Genomic DNA, 25198 nt, shown 5'->3' with positions numbered 1-25198 from the left:
CCCTAATGTCCCTGGAACAAGGAAGGCCTGGGCTTGCATTTTCAGGCAGGGGTGAGCTGTTTTTTTTTACCACTTTTCCCCACAGCAATGAAGTTTTCTTCATCCACTCAACATTTTCCAAGCCCTAGCCCCAACCCAGGCCATAGGTTCTAAAAATTCCATTTTGGAAGACAGACAGTTGAATGTTAGGAGGCTTCAGCTACCCCCAAAATGAGAAAGTTAAGAAGAAAATGTTTTAAGGATAATAGTGTTTACTATGAGCCAGGTGATTTATAAACATTTCTTTCAGCTTCACCAACAATCCTCTGCAGCATCCCTATTTCACAGTTGAGAAAACTGAGATCTGGGATAAGCAACCTGCCCAGGGTTCTACAGATAGTATTTTCTAGAGTAGATAGAGCCCATTCACTCTTCTATAGTGTCTCTTTACTTAACATACTCTCCATCTCTCTCTCCTCTGTCTTCCCCTCAAGGTCCCCTAGACCCAATCTCCTTTTCAAAATCAAAGTTCAAGATAGTTAAAACAGTAGGTAATTACCTCACGAACAGACACAGGACTTATCTCCATTTCACTATCAGCACCTGATTTACTTTTACTGATTTATTGTTTACCTCCTTAGACAAGCTCCAGGGTTAAGAAACATGTTTTTTTCATTTTTGTCAATGAATGAATGAATGGACAAGCAGATGAATGGAATAGAAAGTCTAGAAATATATCCAAATATGTAAGGGAATGCAAATGATACAGGTGGCATCAGTAGAAAAGATTATTATTCAATAAATGGTCCTGTGAAAAATGTTTAGTCATCTGAGGAAATAAAAGTAGCATTATGCCAAAATATAGTTTTCAGAGAGATCAAAGATTTACATATGAAGAAAATAAATCTATAAAAATTCTAATGAAAACCATGGAAGAAATTTTCTGGGGTTACAGATGGGGGAACTCTTATCTATTCCTTTAAGACACTGCAGTTCTTTGCCAGTTAATAATATGGCATTACACTCTATTGTTGGGAATGTACATATGTTTTACGTGTATATGTGTACCTAAAGGGAGTGGGGGTCAACTGACAAGTAAAAACATGAGAAAGGGGTGATAATTTCTTGAACAGGAGACAGATGCCTCTCTTAGATTGAAGGGAACAATGAACGGGCATGACAATAAATTTGAGAAGGGACGTGGAAAGTTGAAGGAGTTCCCAGAAGATGGAGGTTAAGTGCAGAACTGCCAATTTTATAAAAATAAATAACGTTCTTGCGGGACGCCTGGGTGGCTCAGCCAGTTAAGCATCTGCCTTTGGCTCAGGTTATGGGATGGAGCCTTGTGTCGGGCTCAGCAGGGAGTCTGCTTGTCCTTCTCCCTCTGCCCCTCCCCCCACTTATGCTCTCTCTCTCTCAAATAAATTAAATCTTCAAATAAATAAATAAATAAAGCTCTTGATTTAGATGCACATAATTCATGGTCCACATGGTTTCAGTCCATAAGCTGACACTCAACAATATTAGTTTGTAATTATAGATTAATTTGACTAAATATATTCTGTTAAGATTCCTATCCCCTAAGAAGTGTATGCTAGAGAAGCAACCTTCCCAGTTTAAGATGAGGCTTTAGCAGAGATAGTCTCAGTCGTGATATTCAGGTTTCTATAGGAATTATGTCAGATTTATCTACTCAAATAAAGCTTTAAAAAGTTGTCAAATTGAAGGGTACCTGGGTGGCTCAGGTGGTTAAGCATCTGCCTTCGGCTCAGGTCATTATCTCCAGGTCCTAGGATCGAGCCCTGCATCAGGCTCCCAGCTCAGTGGGGAGTTGGCTTCTCCCTCTTCCTCTGCCTCTCCCCCTGCTTGTGCTCTCTCTGTCTGTCTCTCTCTTAAATGAATGAATAAAATCTTTAAAAAGAATTGTCAAATTGAGACTAGGTCCAGTTACTATGGCAAAGGACATATATATATATTTTTAAATTCAAGTTAGCTAACATACAGCGTTAGTATTGGTTTTAAGAGAACAATTTAGTGATTCATCACTTACATATAACACCCAGTGCTCAACCCAACAAGGACCCTCCTTGATGCCCATCACCCTTGATGCCCATCCCCTCACCCACCTCCCATCCCTCAACTCTGTTCTCTATATTTAAGAGTCTGTATGGTTTGCCTCCCCCTCTGTTTTTATCTTACTTTTTCTTTCCCTTCCCCTAGGTTCACCTGTTTTGTTTCTTAAATTCCACATGAGTGAAACCATATATGTCTTTCTCTAACCGATTTATTTCACTTATCATAAAACACTAGTTCCATCCACCGTGTTGCAAATGGCAAGATTTCATTCTTTTTGATCGCCAAGCAATATTCCATTATATATATATATATATATATATATATATTATGTGTGTATGTGTATATACACATACACACATACATCTTCTTTATCCATTCATCTGTTGCCATCAACTCTTTCCATAATTTGGCTAATGTTGATAGTGCTGCTATAAACATTGGGGTGCATGTGCTTTGAATCAGCATTTTTTTTAAATTTTATTTATTCATTTGAGAGAGAGAGAAAGCACGAGCAGGGGGAGGAACAGAGGGAGAAGCAGGCCCCAGCTGAGCACGGAGCCCAATGTGGGGCTCAATCCCAGGATCATCACCTGAGCCAAAGGCAGAGGCCAACCAACTGAGCCACTCAGGAGCCCCTAAATCAGCATTTTTGTATCCTTTGGATAAATACCTAGTAGGCAATTGCTGGGTTGTAGGGTAGCTCTATTTTTAACTTTTTGAGGAACCTCCATACTGTTTTCCAGACTGGCTGCACCAGTTTGCATTCCTACCAACAGTCAAAAGGGTTTCCCTTTCTCTGTGTCCTTGCCAACATCTGTTTCCTGAGTTGTCAATTTTAGTCATTCTGACAAGTGTAAGTTGGTATCTCATTGTGGGTTTGTTTGTGTTTGTTTGGGTTTTTTTGGTGTTTTGTTTTTTTTTTAGATTTATTTATTTATTTGAGAGAGACAGAGAGCAGGGGGAAGGGCAGAAGGAGAGGGAGAGGAAGAGAATCCTCAAGCAGACTCCCCACTGAGCACAGAGCCCAGTGCAGAGCTTGATTCCAGGACCATGAGATCATGACCTGAGCCAAAATCAAGAGTCAGACGCTCAACTGGCGCGAGCCAAGCTACTCAGGCTGTTTGACAAAGTCCAAGTATGGGGGACGATCCTGAAAACAGGAGACTCCACAGCTGGCTCCTGCTATTCTCTTTCATTTTATTTATGGCAATCTTTATAATTGTGGGAATATTTCTGGGGTTTCATGATAAAGTGACTACTCACCTTAGTTACGCCTATCTAAGCAATCATAATGAAACTAATTCCACGAAGAATTAGTTTCTATAGAACAAAATAACAAGACGGTCACGCTCTGTGTAGCACCTTTCTCTTTGCGTAGTGTTTTTTAGTTTTAGCGAAAGCCAATAAGCAGAAATCAATAAAGGTCATGTTAATCATTACAAAGGAAAAATGAAAGAAGGCTATGGCTGTAATCCAGAAAATGATCTAAGATTTGGAAAAACAAAAATATCCTAACATATAAATAACGTTCCTCCGAGCCTGTCAGCAGGAGATGCTTGCAACCTGACCCTGTGTCTGTGTCTCCTCATTCGCCGACGCCGTCCTTTCCTACGAGAGACCCACCCCGGCTGGAGCTGGACTCCGGCACTCAACCAACTGAGCCACCCAGGTGCCCCTCTAATTGAGGTTTTGATTTCTATTTCCCTGATGATGAGTGATGTTGGGCATCTTTTCATGTGTCTGTTAGCCATCTGAACATCTTCTTTGGAAAAGTGTCTATTCATGTCTTCTGCCCATTTCTTAACTGGGTTATTTGTTTTTTGGGGGTGTTGAGTTTGGTAAGTTCTTTAAAGATTCATTTATTTTAGAGAGAGAAAAAGCTTGAGCAAGGGGAGGGGCAGAGGGAGAGAATCCTCAAGCAGACTCCCCAGTGAGACTGAGGCAGGGCTCAATCCCAGGATCCTGAGATCATGACCTGAGGTAAAATCAAGAGCAGGATGCTTAACTGACTGAGCCACCCAGGTGCCCCAAGTTTGATAAGCTCCTTATAGATTTTTGATACTAGCCCTTTATCAGATATGTCATTTGCAAATATCTTCTCCTGTTCCATTGGTTGCCTTTTAGTTTGTTGATTGTTTCCTTTGCTGTGTGCAGAAGCTTTTTATCTTGATGAGTTCCCAATAGTTCATCTTTGCTTTTGTTTCCCTTGTCTCTAGAGACCTGTCTAGTAAGAAGTTCCTGCAACTGAGGTCAAAGAGGTTGCTGCCTGATTTCTCCTCTAGGATTTTGATAGTTTCATGTCTTACATTTAGGTCTTTCATCCATTTTGAATTTATTTTTTGTGTGTGGTGTAAGAAAGTGGTCCAGTTTCTTTTTTCTGCATGTCGCTGTCCAGTTTTCCCAAGACCATTTGTTGAAGAGATGATCTTTTTTCCATTGGAAATTCTCTCCTGCTTTGTCGAAGATTAGTTGGCCATACAGTTGTGGGTCCATTTTCTGAGTTCTCCATTCTGTTCCATTGGTCTACGTGTCTGTTTCTGTGCCAGTACCATACTGTCTTGATGACTACAGCTTTGTAATAGAGCTTGAAGTCCGGAATTGTGATCCTTCCAGCTTTGCTTTTCTTTTTCAACATTATTTTGGCTATTTGGGGTCTTTTCTGGTTCCATACAAATTTTAGAATTGTTTGTTCCAGCTCTATGAAAAATGCTGGTGTTATTTTTGATAAGGATTGCACTGAATGTGTAGATTGCTTTGGGTAGTATAGACATTTTAACAATATTTGTTCTTCCAATCCATGAGCATGAAACGTTTTTCCATTTCTTTGTGTCTTCTTCAATTTCTTTCACAAGCGTTTTATAGTTCTCAGCATACAGATCTTTGCAGAGCAAAGAACCCAGAAGAGCCCCGGGGCAGGGGATGGGACTCCCTTGCTGGCTCGGTCAGCCATCTTAGGACACAGATTTTTCCTTATCATCTCCATCGGTGCCCATGGTTCCTGGTCACACCGCTTCAAAGAATGAAGAGGTAGACCAGAGGAACAGTGGTGGGCAGCAAAGCAAAGTTTATTGGGTGACAGTACAAAGCTCCCAAGGAGGGAGGGGACCCAAGAGGGTTGCCACCTGAGTTTCTAAATCTAGGGATTTTTATGGCCTTGTTGGCAAGCTGTTTTAATCTGATTAACCCTCCCTGCACTTGTCATCCAATCAGGTTTTTGTCACATTGGAAAGGGTGAAGGCCTCCTTCCAGGGTGGTGTAAAATCCTTTTAAGGGTGGTTTCCTCTCGGGGTGGTGGGGGTGCTTGTCTCTGCCTGCCTTTCTTCCAACTATCCTTCCTCAGTATTTGCTTTAAAACTCCCTAGTGTTGATTACAAACTCTGGGATAAAGAACAAGAAAAGACAGCATTTTCTCAAATGGTATTAGTAATGGGGGGCTTTGCTGTTCTCTCTCTTGCTTTCTCTAAAATGGGAAGAACAAGCTATTGAAAGAAATGAAGCATAGAGACTTAAAGCTAACACTGATAACCCTTGTTCAACCTGGGGTCTGGCCACAGGACAATAATTGTCTGAATTGGCCAATGAAGATATTGGCCTTAATATTGGAAACTAGAAAGAATGATAGCTAACTAAATTAGTAGGAAGGGTCACTTTCTATGGGTTTTGTTTTCCTAGCAACTTGGCAAGAACCTGGCCTCTCCTAAGTGTTAAGGCAAGGAAAAAGAGTAATGATGTTACTATGAACTAGGCTCCTATTGCTGCCAGACTGGATGCTTCCCATATTTTGCCTTGTTTTAGCCTCACAACAACCCTGTGAGGTAGACACTATTAATACTCCATTTTATGAATAAGGAAACAGAGACATGGAAAGATTAACTCAGAGAGAGGTTTCCAACTTCAGTCTTGATCTGTAGAATGCTATATGTCCATGATTTTTCCACTATCCCATAAAAATAAAGTGGGGAAAAAGAAGCAAATCAAGTAGGCCACCCACAGTGTAAGCTCCCTACTCTGGACTATTACCTTACTCTGACATTTCTCATACTCCATCTTGTATTTTACATCATCTTATACCAGTCTTACTTTCATAAATGTATTCCAAGATCTTCGAAAGCTGATATTTTATCTTGTACAATGTTGTACCCTCAACATTAGGAGGAAATCAGTAAGTATTTAGTGAATAAGAGAATGAATGAATGAATAAACTTTGCTCTCCTAGGCCTTGTATCTATTTCCTACCACACCAAACCTAAATTCCTTGGTATGGTATTTAGTGATAATAAAAATACTAGCCAACACTAACTGAACTGAACTGGACAACAGTAACAAAACTGAACAGTTACAATGCAGCAAACCTCTATGCAACACCCTTTACATAAACACCAGAACATTTAATCTCCACAATGACAGCGGACAACCTGGAAGGAACAGAGATTTAGGATTAAACCCAGGTAGTCTCATGCCTAAATCCATACAATAAGCCCTATGTCCCAGGCTCCCTCCCAGCTATTACCTATCTGCTGAACCTGAATTCCTACTTCTTCCCCAGATACATCCTCCAGTTAGATTGGGTTTTTTTACTGTCCTTCCTTTCTATAAGCCTTCCTAATTTTTTTTTTTAAAGATTTTATTTATTTATTTGACAGAGAAAGACCCAGCGAGAGAGGGAACATAAGCAGGGGGAGGGGGAGAGGGAGAAGCAGGCTTCCCTCCGAGCAGGGAGCCCAATGAGGGGCTCGATCCCAGGACCCTGGGACCATGACCTGAGCCGAAGGCAGACGCTTAACGACTGAGCCACCCAGGCACCCCAGGACCATGACCTGAGCCGAAGGCAGACGCTTAACGACTGAGCCACCCAGGCACCCCTAAGCCTTCCTAATTTTGTTCTAAGCTCCTCTAGCGCCCGGATCTTTAATTCCCTTCTGTTAACTCCCAGACCTCCAAATTCAAGGTATATGCCCTAACTGGAACATTCCTTGATTACTCTGGCCCTAATTTACATTTCAACCCAATTAATAAAAGCATGCCACAGAGAACTCTCAAGTAAAAAATGTGACTTATTCCTGCCAGGGAGATAAAATGACTCAAAGCCTTCATGAAACATTTGGCAATTTGACTAAATTAGCTCTGCATTCAGAAGCACCTTTTTCTTATTTCACAAAATGAAACATACTAACTTATGAAACATTCTAACTTTACAGTGGAGAGACCTGTTACACCACCTTAACCAAGTTAAGATATTAAAATTAAGGTGGTTCAAATTAACCTCACCAAGAATGGCACAAACTAACCTCAGGGATGTTCTGATGCAATATACTGAGAAGGACATCACATTACTTATGTACCCATTCTGCCATAAGGAAACCTCAAAAACCAAACTAAGTTATTTCTAAAAATACCTGGTTTTTACTCTTCAAAAAATGGCAATGTCAAGATTTATCAGATAAAAGGAGCTGTGCCAGGTGAAAGAGTATTAGGGAGACAAGATAACAAAATATTCTGCATTGGACTTACCAAAAGTTCAGAAATAGCCAAAGCAAAACCAGTGAATCACTGAAGTAATTAGTAAAAGTTTCTTCTGCACACACGAAAAACAGTTCACAAACGGGAAGCACTCCAACCAAAACATGGAATGAGGCTCAGGGATTTATCGTTATAAAGCAGATTAACAGTAGACACCCCTTGATCCAGTGTCACTTTCCACAGTTTCAGTTGCCTGAGGTCATCCCCGAGGTCCAGAATCAGACCATTCTCCTTCTGACATTTCCTCAGAAGGTCAATAGTAGCCTAATTCTACATCACCATGCCTCCTGTCATTCACCTCACCTCATCTATATTACATAGGAATTTTAGTATCTCACATTATCACAAGAAGAAAAGTGAGTACAGTACAATAAGATCTTCTGAGAGCTCACATTCACATAACTTTTTTATAGTATATTGTTATAATTACTCTATTATTGTTGGTAATCTGCTACTATGCCTAATTCATAAGTTAGGCTTTATCATAGTGAAAGAGGATTTCAACTGCCTCCATTTTGACCTCAAACTTTCTAGCTGGGTTCTTCTTTTCAGCTTGTCTCTAGGCTCAGGCAGAAGACCCTGGGAGCAAAGCATCTCCTAATGGGAATCCAAACTACCCCCTCAAACAATAAGGACTGCCCTGAGCCAGCAAGACCCCACCTGTGATTGACTCTAAGAAAATGATCATTTGGTTTACACTGCTACCTGCAAGTACCAACCCACATTTACCCCACGTTTTCCTTATATAAACCTGGGAAGTATTTTCAGCACTTTGGAGACAGTCTTTAAGATGTTAGTCAGGTCTTCCTGGTGTTGGCCTTCCTGAAATAAATTACTTTGTTTCACCATCACTAGTTTCTCTGCCTTTGAATTTTGTCAGCAGCGAGTGGCTGAACCTGGTCTGTTTGGGTCGCCAGGGGCCAAATGCTCTGGCAACCATGCATTCCGGGGTACAACAGTATGTATAGCAAACAAAACAAAACAAAACAAAAACATAGTGTGTATATATATATATATATATATATATATATATATATATATATATATAGTTTGGTGCTTCATGGTTTGGGGCATACATTGGGTGGGGGTGAGGGGGTGGGGGGGGCCGGGTCTTGGAACGTATCCCTAGCAGATAAGGGGGTGGAGACTACTGTATGGTGAGGAAGCCAGTGACTATTCTTCACAGTGATTAGTTATTAGTTATAATATTAGAATTTTCCTAAATGAGAGGGAACTGGTCTTCATATCAATCTTGGGACAATAGTTCAAGGTTTGCCAATGATTTCCAGAGGTATAAGTAAGAAATGACCCAGGTCAAGTTAGTTTTGCAGAATAAGCTAAATTCAGTGATGCAGAAATGTTGGGGTTTGGGGCCAACACGGCCAAGAAAGAATTCTTGAGATGTCTTCAGTGCAAAAAAGGTGGTTTTATTAAAGCACGGGAATAGGACCCATGGGCAGAAAAGAGCTGCACTGGGGTTGTGATGGGTGACTGATTATATACTTTCAAATTGGGAGGGGGTTAGGGCTAGCCTAAGTCCCTAAAGAATTTTGGAAACAAGGTTTCCAGGACCTTAAGGGGGCTAGCTATTGTTAGGAAAAGGTCATTTATTACTGTTTAGTAAACCCTCAGTCATGAGACCCTTCAGATGAATATCAGTGGGCTTGGAGGATGACTGCTAACATGTATCTTGTGTTGGTAGAGCTAAAGAAAGTTTCCAAAGGAATTTTTAATATGTTAAAGAAAACTTACAGGATCCTGGGGTGTTGGGAACATGTTAAGCTAAGATTGCCTTTTGCCCTTTTTAATATGTTAAAGAAAACTTACAGGATCCTGGGGTGTTGGGAACATGTTAAGCTAAGATTGCCTTTTGCCCTTAGCAAAGTTTTTGTTTTGTTTTGTTTTTTATGGAACGCTTCATGAATTTGTGTGTCATCCGTGCACAGAGGCCACACCAATCTTCTTTGTTCCAATTTTTGCACAAGGGCTGAGGAAGCGAGCATGCCCTTAGCAAAGTATCAACATCAGGGGGGCTGAAGTCACTCTACCTGTTTCAAGGACTTGTCAATGAGCTGTAGGCAGTAAGGAAATTTAATTTTTTTCTTTTGCTTTTATTTCCCACATCATTCAGCTTTGTGACTGAACTGGTTTTGCTGCTCAGGCAATTTGCAGGTGTATCTCCATTTTTTATTTTATCAGATTTAATTGTAATGAATGGAAATTATTAGGACATTTGTTGAAATTAGAATTAGAAATTCCCAACACCCCCAGGATCCTGTAAGTTTTCTTTAACATATTAACATATTAAGAATAAGATTACTTAAGAATATCTTTTTAAAGATTTTATTTATTTATTTGAGAGAGAGAGAGAGAGAGAGAGAGAGAGAGAGAGAGACAGAGGGAGGGGGAGGGGCAGAGGGAGAGGGAGAAGCAGACTCCCCACTGAGCAGGGAGTCTGATGTGGGGCTCAATCCCAGGATCCTGGGATCATGACCTGAGCTGAAGGCAGTCACTTAACTGACTGAGCCACCCAGGTGCCCCTATTTATTATTTTTTAAAGTAAACTCTACTCCCAATGTGAGGCTTGAACTCACAATCCGAAGATCGAGTCACACACTCTATCGACTGAGCCAGCCAGGTGCTCAAACCCTGATATATTATTCTTAAATAGGGGTGCCTGGGTGGTTCAGTCAGTTAAGCGTCTGCCTTCAGCTCAGGTCATGATCCCAGGGTCTTGGGTTCGAGCCCCATATTGGGATCCCTGATCAGCGGGGAGCCTGCTTCTCCCTCTGCTTGTGCTGTCTCACTCGCTCTCTCTCAAATAAATAAATACAATCTTTAAAAATAAATAAATAGGGCGCCTGGGTGGCTCAGTCAGTTAAGCGTCTGCCTTTGACTCAGGTCATGATCCCGGGGTCCTGGGATCGAGTCCCGCATCGGGCTCCTTGCTCTGCGGGGAGTCTGCTTCTCCCTCTCCTCCCCACTTGTGCTCTCTCTTACTATCTCTGTCTCTCTCTCTCTCAAATAAATAAATAAAATCTAAAAAAAAATTTTTTTTTTAAATAAATAAATAAATAAATAAATAGAATATTGTATCAGCGTTAAATTTCAACATTGGGTAACTGTGCTATAGCTATTAAAAGAACTCCTTTGCTCTTAGGAAATATATACTAGAGTGAAGGGGCATGATGTATCCAATTTATCCTCAAATGACTCCAAAAAAAATACATATATGGGGCAAATGGGGCAAAATGTTAACAACTGGAGAATCCAAGTAAAGGCCATATGGGAGTTATTGTACTATATTTGCAAATTTTCTATAAATTTTAAATTATTTCTGAGTAAGAAGCTAAAACAATTTTGATGAAAAATTAGTAAGATGACCCAAAGTGCTCAAAGAAATTTAATTTTGGAAAAAAAAAAAAAAAGGGATGCCTGGGTGGCTCAGTCAGTTGAACGTCTGCCTTCGGCTCAGGTCATGATCCCCGGGTCCTGGGATCGAGTCCCGCATCGGGCTCCTTGCTTGGTGGAGAGCCTGCTTCTCCCTCTACCTGCTCTGCCTGCCGCTCCCCCTGCTTGTGCTCTCTCCCTCTCTCTGACAAAAAAATAAATAAAATCTTTAAAAAAAAAAAAGAAAGAAAAGAAAATCTAAAAAGACACTTCCTCTAAAGGTAGGAGTCTTGGGGTTTCTTACACTGTTGTATTTCCCAGGGATTTTGGCAATAATTCTAAAAGTAGAGAAACCTTGCCTTTGTCATCTACATGGGCACCCCTGGCCCTGCTCAGAGACTAGAAACATAGCCAGGCATACGATTTGAGGAGTGCCACAAAGGCCTGCTTGCTTCACATAGCTCCCCCATAGTTCAGCCCTGGCACTGCTAATTCCTCTTGGTAGATAAATGAATTTTTATCTTTTTCAAATCTTCTGCATCTGAAATTTCACTCTTAGAGCCAACTATTTGAATTAGAAAAAAAATCTAAGTTTTGTCAGATTGATTATCAAAGGCCATTATTAAAAGTGACCATCACCTGCAAAGGTGAGTATGTAAGTGGAGGAGAATAAAAACAGCTAACACTTACAGAAAGTTGTATGCAGAGGCTTCAGTAACAGTGTCCTAGTCCCAGGCACAGATGTGGTCCGGGTCGGGTGGAGGCCGCAGAGCTTGCCGAGGCAAGGCCGAGGACAAGAGGTGGCTCCTCACTAACTGTGCCTCCTGGTCAAGGACATGAAGATAGAGTTCTTGTACTGCCTGGGTGGCTCAGTCAGTTAAGCGTCTGCCTTCGGCTCAGGTCATGATCCCAGCATCCTGGGATCGAGCCCCGCATCAGGCTCCCTGCTCTTTGGAGAGTCAGCTTCTTGCTCTTCCTCTGCCTCTGCCCCTCTCCCCCTGCTTGTGTTCTCTCTCTCTCTGTCTCAAATAAATAAATAAAATCTTAAAAAAAAAAAAAAGATAAAGTTCTTGGAGTTCTATTCTTCTCCCTGCCTATTAAGCAGTCAGATCATCAACTTTTTTTCTGGGTATGTCTCTCTTTAAAGATTAGGCCCATGCAAAAGGAGACCTGCACTGGCCAGTGGATCAAGATCAAGGCATTCGTCACCATTCGGAACTACAACAGCCAAAGTTGGTTCTGGGTGTGCTCCAAGGAGACAGCCTCTGCCACGTGTGGGGCCATGGTCCTGGCCCACCTCCCCTCCATAGACACAGGGCAGTGAGGTTACCAGGAGATCAAGATCAGCAAGCCCCACACCATCTCTTGAAACGTGACAGGCCACTGTGTCTCTGCGCTGGCATGCCTCATCCCTGCCCCCAGAAGCACAAACATCATCTGGACCCAAGAAGCTGCTGAAGATAACTACTATCAACAACTGCTACACCTAGACAAAAGGTTGCACTGCAACCTTTTGCACCGGGGCAACTTAACCAAGGCCACCTTTTATGCCATCTCTAAGATCTATAGCTATCTCACCAAGACGCCTCTAGAAAGAGACCCTGTTCACCATGTCTCCCTATCAGTTCACTAGACCTTCTAGTAAAGACCCACAGCAGAGTCTCAGTGCAGAGGATCCAGGCTCCAGCTGTTGCCATCAGTGTTTTTATACAAGGAAATTAAGGTGAATTAATTAAGCCTGTAAAAAAAAAAAAAAAAATCACCCGTGAGATGTGTTAACTTCACAGAACCCTGGAGCTCATCATCAAACGTTACTGCTGCTGTGGTTATTCTCAGACCACATTGAGGCACAATGAAGTAGTATTTTATTATTATCATTTTGTAGAGGCTCAGCAAGACCATGTAACTCGATCAGCCAATTATCATCTTGAAAAACCAACAGTCTGAAGCTATTAAATACCCTGGCACAGACTCCTAATGGTGGAGGCCCTAAGACCCCCAGGCATCAAGTCTAGAATTTTGGCAAGCCTGCATGGAGACCTGCGCTCCCCCTGTCAACACATGCTTCTGTTCGGAATTAACTTCCCCCTTTTTTTTTTAACTTCCTGATATTCTGCATTCAGTTAGAGTTCTTGATGTCTAAGGCAAAATCTCGTTTTCAGGCCTTGATAACTGCCCTCAACTGTTAGAATGGCCTGAATGTCCTGCCTCACCGCCTTAGAATTCCCCGCCGCAAACTACTTAAGAGTTCAAAATCCTTCGGAGATTTCCTATCCCTAAAAGACCAAGTCCATAAATTTCAATAGCTCAGACTATCATTCCGTCGAAATGTAAATTATTAAACAGTATTTGATAACTTGAGGAAAAAGGAAATGGCAAGTCAGGAATTCAAATCAAATACTACTTGGTTGGCAACGACTCGGAGAGGAGTGCTGCAGCCGGGAGACGCCCCACCCGCCTGCCCCGGAGGAGGCGGGCTGGGGGAGGTCGAAGCAGTCTTCGGGCTTCCGGCTCAGCAAAGGCTCGCGGGGCGGTTTTCGCGGGGGACGACCCAGTAGGACCGTCCGGCGGAGAATCGGCCCGCCGGCGCCCGGCCCTGCAGTCTCAGAGGAGTCGCGCCCGTCGCCCCTGCCGCCCTGAGCCGCGGTCCCAGCCATGGCTGCACGCCTGTTCCGCGGCTCCCTGCGCTGGTGGGGCTACCGGTGCGTCCTGCCCTCGAGGCCCGCCGCGAGGTGAGTGCCCGGCCGGCTCCAGCTGAACTGCCCCGGGCGGGCTGCGGGGCCGTGGCGGGCGCGTGCGCGGGGGAGGGACCCCGGGGACCCGGAACGTAGCGTCGCACGGGGGGCGGCAACCTGGGCGGGGCGGTGGGCGCCGGAGACTCCGAGGGTAGGGGCTGACCCTCGTCCTGCGGCGCCGGGTACGGGATGGGACCCCCGTCGACGAGGGCGGATGCGGGCCTCGGTTGTGTCCCCCGGAGTCGCAGGAAAGCCCAAAGCGGGGTTCGCCAAAGGCTCACTCTCTGGCCCCAGTCCGGCTCGTGAGATTCTGGCCGCGGGGTTGCCGGGGAGGGGCGTCCAGCCTGGGTGCTCTTACGGGGACTCGGGCTCCTACCTTTGGACCTAGAACCGTGGCGAAAGGCAGCGGAGTAGAGCCCCAGGCGCTCTCAGGGTCGTGAACCTGGAGGTGGGTCCCGCCTCGCAGGTCCGGAGAAAGTGTCAGGCGTCTGCGAGCAAGCCTACTTGCAAGAGTGCCCCTGAGAAGGCAGCCCGGGACAGCGAAGACCTGACCTCCGCCCCATCAGACAAGGACATTGAAATTTATTGAACAAATCCTTTATTTATTTGTTTGTTTGGCATTTTCGGCACAAGCTTTATAAAGAACAGAAGAACACTTTTTTCACAGTGTACTCAGTCCGACAGAGCCCAAGCTGTCGGGCTGTTGCTCTTAACAATCAGTGGAGGCTTCAGACTTTGCCACTTAGCACATTCTCCAGGGCTCTGGTTACCTGATCAGCACTGAAGCTGTTCAAAGAGACATTCTTCTCTTGGCCAAATGCGTAGCGGGCCCAGAGTTTGGGCTGCACATCGGAACACTCGCGGATTAGGATGAGCAGGCCAGGGTTCGCCTTCTTCAGCTCCACATAGTGCTTCTCGATGAGTTCCCTGACGCCCTGGCCTGGCTGCCCGGCGAGCGCTGGCTCAAGTGGACGCGAATCTCACGGAGGCCAGCTTTGGCCCCATCCCGAGACTGGCTGCGGCCCGCGGCTATCTCCGGGGGTGCCCAGCTCCCCGCCCTAGGACTTCCTGCCAAGTTCTCCCTGAACAAATCCTTTAATTAATTAAATTCGGAAGAGTTAATAGTTTCTAAGTGGCTCTGTGGTGATGCAGGTAGTGTTTATGAGATCAAAAGCTTTAGATAATGACACAAAATCCATTCATCGGATAAACTGGAAGCATCCAGGATTCACCATTTAAAGAGTATGGCATGAATGATAAATTAGCTCGTTACAACATTAGTGGAACTCTCCGATGCTATGGGAGCGGAAAAATACCTGTTCCTCCTGAGGACAGTTGGGAAGACTTCACTGAGGGGGCGACTTGACTTTAGGATGCACATACTTTTCTGAGCTCTTCCCCAGAACTTCATAAGACTGTGGTCCTCAATTTCTTTTGTTATCGGGACTCTTAATTCTCTTAAAGTTAGAGGACACCCAAAGACCTTTTGTGTGTGTGTGTGTGTGAGGGTTGTATCTATCCATATGGATATCAATAGATAACTACAAAACGAATTTTATAAATATTTAGTTAAATAAAAGTAACAATAGAGATTATGGTAAGTGAAGTAAGTAAGACAGACGGATGCTGTATGATCTCATTTATATGTGGAATCTTAAAAACAACAAATGAAAAAAGAACTCATAGATACAGACAAAAGATTGTGGTTGGTGCGGAGGGTGTGGAAATGGGAGAAGAGGGGGTGCAAGCTTCCAGCTCTAAAGTAAGTCATGGGAGTTTAATGTACAGCATGATATTTCAAATGTGCTAAAAGAGTAAATCTTAAACATTGTCATTACAAGGAAAAAAATTATAAGTATGTGGTGATGGATATTAACTAGACTTATTGTGTTGATTATTTCACAATATATACAAATATTGAATCATATACATCTGAAACTATATGTTATATGCCAATTATATCTCAATAATAAGTAAAAGTAACAATAATAAACCCATTACATGTTATCATAAATATCATTTTTATGAAAAATAGCTTTTTCAAAAAAAAGAAGAGAGACATCATTTACATTGTCTGGCTTAGTAGAAGACATCCCAATTCTTATATCTGTTTCTGCATTACGTCTATTGGGATAAATTATTTTGGTTGAATTATAGGAAGAAAATCTCATAGAGAATTTGGAAAAAGGAGAACCTGAGGGACCCTCTGAATAGGTCAGGGACTACAGTTTTATTATAGCAGGCTTCTTAATGTACAAATGAATCATTCAGGGAATTTGTTAAAATACAGATCATCTGATTCACTAGATCTAGGGTGAGGTCTGAGATTGTGTATTTATAACCAGTTCCCAAGTATTGCTGAAGGTGCTGGTGGAGACTTGTCTCCCTTTTATAATGTAAATGATTTAAAAAAAAAAAAAATAGAGCCTGGCCTGTTAAATTAGGAGTTTATTTTTGTTCAGTACAGATTTCCTGGTCTTTATAAGGGAAAAAAAAAAGGGCCAATTTATTCAGTAAAGTTTTCTTGGTCTTCAAGAAATGGATGTTCCAACATACTGGCTGTCAACTGTTTGGATTTTCTTCCGCATATTCTCTCTTGAACACTTTTAACTGACCTGAAAATCTTTATTCTTTCTGGCACTTCTTTCACTTTCTATTTTCTTGGTGTATTTTACTTAGAAATATTTTGAAGTTTTCCTTAAAGTAATATAGGATATAAAATTTTAAGATAGAGGCAGACTGGAATATAAATTTGCTAATTATGTTGACAAATGATTCAGTGTTTCAGAGCACCGGTTTCCTGGCCTCAGCACATTTTTTTCCTGAGGAAAAATTCCAAGTATGGAAAAGCTATATGGACAAATGTGTGCATTATAGTTTTATTTCTACTAGCAGGAAATTGGAACCAATCATTTTGTTACAGGATTTTTCCTTTAGTGCTTGCTGTTCTTGATCACACCGCTTGGAAGAATGAAGAGGTAGAGCAGACCTGCAGAGTGGTGGGCAGCAAAGCAAAGTTTACTGAGCAATAGTAAAGTTCATTGAGTGATCATACAGAGGTCCCGAAGAGGGAGGGGACTTGAAGGAGGGGACCCAAGAGGGTTGCCACAGCTGGAGTTTCTAAGTCTAGGGTTTTTTATGGGCTTGTTGGAGGGCTGTTTTAATCTGATTAAGCCTCCCTGCACCTGTCATTCAGTCAGGTTTTTATCACATGAGAAAGGGTGGAGGCCTCCTTCCAGGGTGGTGTAAAATCCTCTTAAGGGTGGTTTCCTCTTAGGGCGGAGGCCCCTTGTCCCTGCCTGCCTGTCTTCCAACTATCCTTCATCAATTTCAGTTATGGGATAAAGTAAATTTTGGCCTGTTTGGTATAACAGTATAGTGGTATGTAAGACCCCTGCACCCCTCTGACTTCATCTACTACTGTTTTCACTCAATCCACATTTGGCCTCCTTGCTCTTTATAGAACATACCAAATACCATCCTGCCTGACACCTTTTGCTCTAATTGTTTTCTTGTCCTAAAATTCTTCTGTTCCAGAAATCTGCTTGGCTGTCACCTTGAGGTGTTTGCTCAAATCTCATTCTTCTGACTTAACCTATCCTGACTGCACTATTTCCATACTGCAGCCATGGTCCCTGCCTCATCCCACACACACATTCTGATCCTTGCTCCACTTTTCTTTTCCATAGAACTTACCATCTCCTCCTTTATTCTATAATTTGCCTCTTTACTGTATTATTTATCATTATTCAGTCTCCCCTTCTAGAAATGTGAACCTGAAAACAGGGATCTTTATTTTGCTCACTCTTGTAGCCCAAGCTACCTGAACAGTGCCCGGTACATAATGGGTACTCAGAAAGTATGTGTTGACCAAATGAATGAATGAGCCATTAAAAATAAGGATTTAGATGACTGAGTAGTAACCATGAAGGCTAAGGCAGACTTAAGTATAAAAATTGTAGTATTACATGTTCATAACCAAAGATTACCATTTAAAAGTCATCTCACATTATATTAATAAACTCCACTAAAAGTTGCATATAAAAGATAAACCTAAAGCAAAATGACAGAAAATGCATATTAAGTGTATTACTTAGCTTATGCTGTCATAACAAAATACCATAGACTGGATGGCTTAAACGACAAATTTATTTCTCATAATTCTAAAGGCTACATAAGCACTTTGAAGATCAAAGTGCTGGCCAATTCAGTTCCTGAGCTCTATTTGCTTGTAGATGGCTACCTTCTCCCTATGTCCTCACATGACCTTTCCTTGTTGTGTGTACACAAGGAGAGAGCTAATTCTCTCTTCCTCTTATAAGGCCACAAATGCTCTTAGATTAGGACCCCACCCTTATGACCTCATTTAACTAATTACCTCCTCAAAGCCCTATTTCCAAATACAATCACAGTGGGAGTTAGAGCTTCAACATGTATTTGGGAGTGACGCAGTTCAGTTCATAGCATTAAATAAAAATACATAAGCTAAAACAAAATAATTCATTACAGGGGGGGAAAAAAGGTTGAGACAACTTAATTGCCAATAAACAAAACTGTCTTTTAAACAAAAACACTAAGAAGAAAGGGAGGAGGGGGAAAGGAAAGAAAAAGAAAGAAAGAAAAAAAAGCAGGGTCCATCTAAAAAAGAGAGAAACCCCAAACAGAATTTCATGCAAAACAACCTTTGCCAAAATTTGGGTATATGATAAAAAGTTTTTTAGATATGAGGTTGAAAATATACAAAGTGATACACAGATTCTCATAGTCTTCTCAGGAGTGCCCCAAGAGGGAAATAAACCTGAAGACGACTGAACTAAAGGAACTACAGAGCAGTCTTATTTTAAGGTTAATATGGGGGGACAAGGAGAAGGAAGGGTCAGTTTCTGAAGATCTTGATTAATTCTGTGCTAATCCTTACAGAGATTCATGGACATTTTTTTTATTTACACCCAGGTTTCCTCTAATATGGCAATAACATCCCCATAGTTTATATCTTATACACCTGCCATTTCAAATTGTATGATTCTGAATGAAATATTAATTTGGATTCTGGGAAAATGTTAATATTATCTTAAACATCATAGTGACATGAAAACTTACCAATATTATTCTGTGATGGTATTTGAATTTTACATAATTTAATTCACATCATGTGACAACACTGTTTTACCTCAGCTCAGACCTGTGGTTAGTCATAGCCATGATGTCCTCATTTGGGGTTTGGAAGTGAAGAGTGAGTTGAATAAAGACAAACTACTTGATCTCATCTAGATGAGGTAGATCCTATCAAAAGTGGTGATGCTCAAATTTGAACAGGTCTGTCAAATTTCAGAGTCTTTCTACTTACCTCTGTAGTTTGTCTATGGGGGGAAAAATCAGTGTTTTTCCATGTCGTTAAATAGAACTAACCTTCCATGTTGTTTAGTGGCACTAATTTGGATATGAAGAGTAACCATTCACTTAATTTTCTTAATGTATATGTATATTTTTAAGATGTTCTCATTCCGGAGGGGAAGAACGTCTAGAAAGTCCTTCTGCTAAAAAATTAACAGATATAGGAATTAGAAGAATCTTTTCTTCAGAACATGACATTTTCCGGGAAAGTGTAAGGAAGTTTTTTCAAGAAGAAGTGATTCCTTACCACACAGAGTAAGTGGCACATTTTCCTTTAAAGTAATATGCATAAAGGGAACCATAAGAACCACTTCCTAGAATGCTGCATGTTGTTCTACAGAAAATATACTGTGTTAATTGCTCTATTAACATTTTGCTCTCTTAACTATAATACTATCATACTTAACTATGTAACTATAAACTTAAGGATTCTTAAGAATCCTGAGATTCTTCGGGCACCTGGGTGGCTCAGTTGTTAGGCATTTGCCTTCTCCTCGGGTCGTGATCTCAGGGTCCTGGGATCGAGCCCTGCACTGGGTTCCCTACTCGGCGGGAAGCCTGCTTCTCCCTCTCCCACTCCCCCTGCTTGTGTTTCCTCTCTCGCTCTCTCTCTCTCTCTCTGTTAAATAAGTAAATAAAATCTTAAAAAAAAAAAAAAAGAACCCTGAGATTCTTAAGTTAGTTAGCTATTTAAATAAATTTTAAAATATAGAATTAAAAATAAGAAAATTTTGAAAATTTGCAACTCATTCTAAGAGTAGTAATTTGAATACTCTGGTTAAGTGGCAATTAAGTAAATAGTTACATATTTTTTTTCTGCTTCATGGAAGAATTAAAAAACATAAAAGCTGAACAGGCCAGCACAATGCAAATCTTGGTTGGCAATGGCCCACCTTAAAGTACTTTTACTACTGGATCAGATGTTTATTGATTAACTGATTAATTACTGATTACCTGCTTTGTTGACCAAAAACCTGTCATTTCTATGAAAATAGGATTTTGCTTTATTTCTAAAATTCACTCACTTCAATTCTTTACTACAATGAAAATATTTTTAAAACATTGTTGGGGGGCACCTAGGTGGCTCAGTTGGTTGAGCAGCCCACTCTTGATTTCTGCTCCGGTCTTGATCTCAGGATCAAGCCCCGCCCCCCAGTGGGCTCTGCGCTGAGCCTGGAGCCTGCTTAAGATTCTCTCTCTCTCTCTCTCTCTCACCCACCCACCAACCTCCCCCCCCCCCACCCCGCCTCCCCGGCTTGTGCGCTCTGTCTCTCTAAAAAAAAAAAAAAAAAAAATTAAATACCTTCCATTGAGATTTTATTAATGCTTTCTCAGTAAAAATGACCAAAATTAGCTAAACTTGATGTCATGACTAGTCTTTGGTGAAAAGCAACTTTCTTTCTTTTTTTTTTTTTTTTAAAGATTTTATTTATTTATTTGAGAGAGAATGAGAGAGAGCACATGAGAGGGGGGAGGGTCAGAGGGAGAAGCAGACTCCCTGCTGAGGAGGGAGCCTGATGCGGGACTTGATCCCGGGACTCTAGGATCATGACCTGAGCCGAAGGCAGTCGCTTAACCAACTGAGCCACCCAGCTGCCCGAAAAGCAACTTTCTTAAACAAAAGAAGGGCACCTGGGTAGGTCAGTCAGTTAAGCGTCAGACTCTTGATTTCTGCTCAGGTCATGATCTCAGGTTCCTTGGATCGAGCCCCATGTTGGGCTGCACACTGAGCATGGAGCCCGCTTAAGATTCTCTCTCTTGGGGTGCCTGGGTGGCTCAGTTGGTTAAGCAACTGCCTTTGGCTCAGGTCATGATACCAGGGTCCTGAGATTGAGCCCTGCATCAGGCTCCCTGCTCAGTAGGGAGCCTGCTTCTCCCTCTCCCGCTCCCTGCTTGTGCTCTCCCTCTCTGTCCAATAAAGAAATAAAATCTTAAAGAAAAAAAAAAAGATTCTCCCTCTCCCTCTGCCCGTCCCCCCACTCACGTGTGCACACTCTCTTTCTCTCTAAATAAATAAATAATAAATAAAAATCTTTAAGAAAGAAAGTAGGAAAAAGTTTTGCTCTTGGAGAATCTTTTTTGTTTATTGCTTTGCTGATTTGAAACTTTGTTCCACAAAAATTGTTGTGAAGATTTGAAGTAAAAATGATGGAAGTTGACAAATTTTAGGTTAATGATAAAAATATTTCCAAAGGTACTTTAGGCAATAATTACATCAAAACATACATGATAATCAAACCCTTAAAATTTCTTGAGGTATCTGTGTTTACCTTTAATCAATATCTTCAAAAATATACCTCATACTTAATATATCTAACTACCACTTAAAAAAAAATAAAACAAAAAGTTCTCAGATTCTTTATTTCCGACTTGCCATCCCTTTCCTCATTATGCCATTCTCATTTTTAAAGAAGAAAAGCAGAGGTTGCACAATCTTATGCAAATATCTAATCTTTTCAGAAGTTCATTTGACAGCTCAGCTGCAAGATGCTTTTGTTCTTTTATTGTTCCTACTTAAGATTGCCTGCTCTTGTCACCTTTAATATATGCTTGTCCCAGTAAGTTCAGCACTTTAAGGAAATATACAGAGGGCAATTGCCTTTACAGGACAGTTGGACAAATTCCCATGACTATATGGCACAACTAAGATTCCATCCTAAGAGTACCAGCTGAGAGAAACTGTACCCATGAATATCAATGGATGTAATCTGCAGGTCCAATGAATAGTCAAGGGAGAAGAGAAGTGGCAAATAGGAAGAAGTAAGGAAGAGAACAAGAAGGAGGAGAAACAATAAAACATGCAAATAGAAAGTTATGGCCAACGTCAATGACAATTACCTCAAATTAAGGGAACATTCCTACACAATATCACTCATAAGTTCAAATTATGACCATTTAAATAATATGAAAAAAGTGTTTCTGATTTTAAAATGTTTGCTGTTTGCAGATGGGAGAAAGCTGGAGAAGTGAGTAGGGAGCTTTGGGAAAAAGCTGGAAAACAAGGACTGCTCGGTGTCAATATTGCTGAGCTTCATGGTGGTATTGGTGGGGACTTTTATTCGGCAGCTGTCGTTTGGGAGGAACAGTAAGTATGCAGACATTTGAAGTGGAGTCTTGTTTGTTAAGCACACTGCTCACTTTGCTGAGAAGATGATAAATTATGCTTTCTAATCTTATAATATTGAAAACAGTATAAACTGTGAATGAATAAACCCCTTATATACTCTTGTGCATTTTTTTTAATGTGGGAAGATAGGAAAATGTCCTTTTAAACTGTTAGAATAGGTGCTATTGAAAATTGAGGAGATCCCTTCATTTTTAATTGCTTCATGTTTACTTTTCTCCTTTTTAAAAAACTATTTAAAAAAAATGGAAAAATATTTCCAACAAGTATACTTAAAGTTTAATGTATAAGAAGAAATAAAGATTTCAACTGATGAATGGGCACAGGATTTGAACCAACAGTTCATCAAAACAAAATTCAAATAGGTTCTTTTAGATGAAAAAAGTTCATCCTTATTACCAATCAAATGCAAATTAAATTAGTATCATTTTGAGTATTTGCAAAAGTCGGTGAAAATTCAAAATCATAATATGCATTGCTGACAAGGTTGCAGTGAAAATGAGATACTCCTACTATTAGTGGCATTATCAATTAGGACAATCAATACTTTGGGGATTAAAAATGTAGATACATATAAAAAAATTGAAAATATTTCTGCTTTTTGATCTAGGATGCTACTTTGGGGAATTTATCTTAAGGAAATAATTTTATAGAAAAAAGAGGAAGTGTGTACCAAAATCATTGTCATGTTAGATCATAGTCCTCCAAATATGGAAGCAATCTAAATGTCTGGTAGTGGGAGAATGAGTAAGTAAATTATATTACATAAACAATTTTGAGTATTTTACAGCTGTTTCATATTATTGTTGTGACAACTGTGTTAAAAAAAGGACTTTTTCATGTCGCATAATTAAAAAAAAAAGTTAAGTACAAATTCACAGCATGACTGCAACTATATTAGAATATATCCTTATGGCAAAGGTAATTTGCCAAAATGAAAATAGTTGCTATATTAGGGTAATACAATTGTAGGTGATTAATACTTTTACATGTTTTATCTTTTAATTCATTAGGTAAGTATTCATGGAGCTCTGTTAGAGTACTGTTAATTGTGCTAGAGCCAGAAATTGCAAGATTAATAAAAACAAAGAGAAAATCTTCAGGAACTTCCTAGGTTTGTGCAGAGACAGGCGATTACCACACAATGTGATAAGACTTAATAATTTGTTGTTGTTTAATTGAAAGTCAAAGAAACTGAAAGCAGAACAAAATAATTTTGTGCTTTAAATTTTCTTCTTTTTTTCTCTTTAAGAGCATATTCGAATTGTACAGGCCCAGGTTTTAGTCTTCATTCAGATATTGTCATGCCCTATATTGTAAACTATGGCTCAGAAGAACAGATTAAGCACTTCATCCCCCAGATGACCAGTGGGAAATATATTGGTGCCATAGCAATGACAGAGCCTGGGGCTGGAAGGTAAATCAGCATTCATTTGGTTTTAAATTTTTGGAAGCAGTGCCCAACAGCAAATATTTTCTTAGTACCCACTTCATACAACCCTTTGAACAATATGCAAGGAGGAGTACGAAGATGAACACAAGCATAATTTACAGCCGAAGTGACTTCAAACTCCAGTAGGAAAATAAGGCTTATCATATATGAATAATAATAAAACATTATAATATATGCTGTTTTGAGATATTAATATGAGGTGATGCAAATAAAATGGTAGGATATGACTTGAATCTGGAGCATGATGACTTTTGGATGTGATGGGACATTCACATGGAAATGTCCAGCAGGCTATTAGAAATAGGGATTTGGAACTCTGGAGGCAGACTGGGGTGCAAAGAATTGGAGCAATGGGAATGAATAAGATCATTTATTCAGTCATTCAAAGGTTACTTACTAAGTGCCTTTGATGTGCCAGTTACACAGTGGCAAACAAAACAGATGTGTTTGTTGTGCTTACCGAGGAGAATGACAAGAAACACATAGATAGATAGATCCCTAATTATAAATTCTGATGAGTACTATGAAGGGAACATGGTGCTATGCTAGAGACTAATGGAGCATGTGTGTTTGTTGGGAAAGGAAAAAATGAATTTAGATATGAGTGCCAGAGAAGGCCTATAGAAAGTGGTTACATATAAACTGAGATGTATAATCTCTGTAATATAACTTGAAGTCTGGAATTGTGATACCTCCAGTCTTGTTTTTCTTTTTCAAGATTGCTTTGGCTATTCTGGGTCTTCTGTGAATCTGTACAAATTATAGGATTGTTTGTTTGAGTTCTGTGAAAAATGCTATTGGTATTTTTTGTTGTTGTTGTTACTCAAACATTATTTTATTAGTGGCCTTTTTGGACTGATACTTTAAAATCATGTTTTCTATACCTAAAACTTTTCCCCTTAGAATAGAGCAGGTTTTCATTTTTTGACTATATATTTTTTTAATTTTTATTGTTATGTTAATCACCATACATTACATCATTAGTTTTTGATGTAGTGTTCCATGATTCATTGTTTGTGTATAACACCCAGTGCTCCATGCAGAACGTGCCCTCTTTAATACCCATCACCACGCTAACCCATCCCCCCACCCCTCCCCTCTAGAACACTCAGTTTGTTTCTCAGAGTCCATCTTCTCTCATGGTTCTTCTCATGCTATTGGTATTTTGATAGGGATTGCATTAAATCTGTAGATTGCTTTGGGTAGTGTAGACACTTTAACAATATTTGTTCTTCCATTCCATCAGCATGGAATGTTGTCCATTTCTTTGTGTTGTCTTGAATTTCTTTCATCAGAGTACAGGTTTTTCACCTCTTTGGTTAAGTTTATTCCTAGATATTTTATTATTTTTGCTGCAGTTGTACATGGGATTATTTCTTTTTTTTTTTTAAGATTTTATTTATTTATTTGATGAGAGAGACACACAGAGAGAGGGAATACAAGCGGGGGGGTGGGAGAGGGAGAAGCAGGCTTCCCGCTGAGCAGGGAGCCTGATGGGGGCTCGATCCCAGGACCCTGGGACCATGA

General features: G+C 40.6%; 1 protein-coding gene and 1 long non-coding RNA gene across 2 annotated transcripts in view; one reads left to right on the top strand and one right to left on the bottom strand.

The window, feature by feature from the left end:
- Positions 1-13451, bottom strand: part of LOC144381651 (uncharacterized) — a 118970-nt gene extending 105519 nt beyond the window's left edge. The window contains exon 1 of the long non-coding RNA XR_013447357.1: positions 11656-13451. This is a non-coding gene — a long non-coding RNA (uncharacterized LOC144381651). The remainder of the gene's footprint in view (positions 1-11655) is intronic.
- A 30-nt stretch (positions 13452-13481) lies between these two features.
- The window catches only part of ACADL (acyl-CoA dehydrogenase long chain), a 41829-nt gene continuing 30112 nt past the window's right edge, over positions 13482-25198 (top strand). Inside the window, exons 1-4 of the mRNA XM_036098762.2 lie at positions 13482-13697; positions 19194-19349; positions 22042-22179; positions 23471-23635. Coding sequence (XP_035954655.1) covers positions 13621-13697; positions 19194-19349; positions 22042-22179; positions 23471-23635 — 536 coding nt within the window. The 5' untranslated portion in view covers positions 13482-13620. The remainder of the gene's footprint in view (positions 13698-19193; positions 19350-22041; positions 22180-23470; positions 23636-25198) is intronic.

The sequence above is a fragment of the Halichoerus grypus genome, chromosome 4, assembly GCF_964656455.1.
Source record: "Halichoerus grypus chromosome 4, mHalGry1.hap1.1, whole genome shotgun sequence".
NCBI classification, from domain to species: Eukaryota; Metazoa; Chordata; class Mammalia; order Carnivora; family Phocidae; genus Halichoerus; species Halichoerus grypus.
This window is presented reverse-complemented; position numbering and strand designations above follow the sequence as displayed.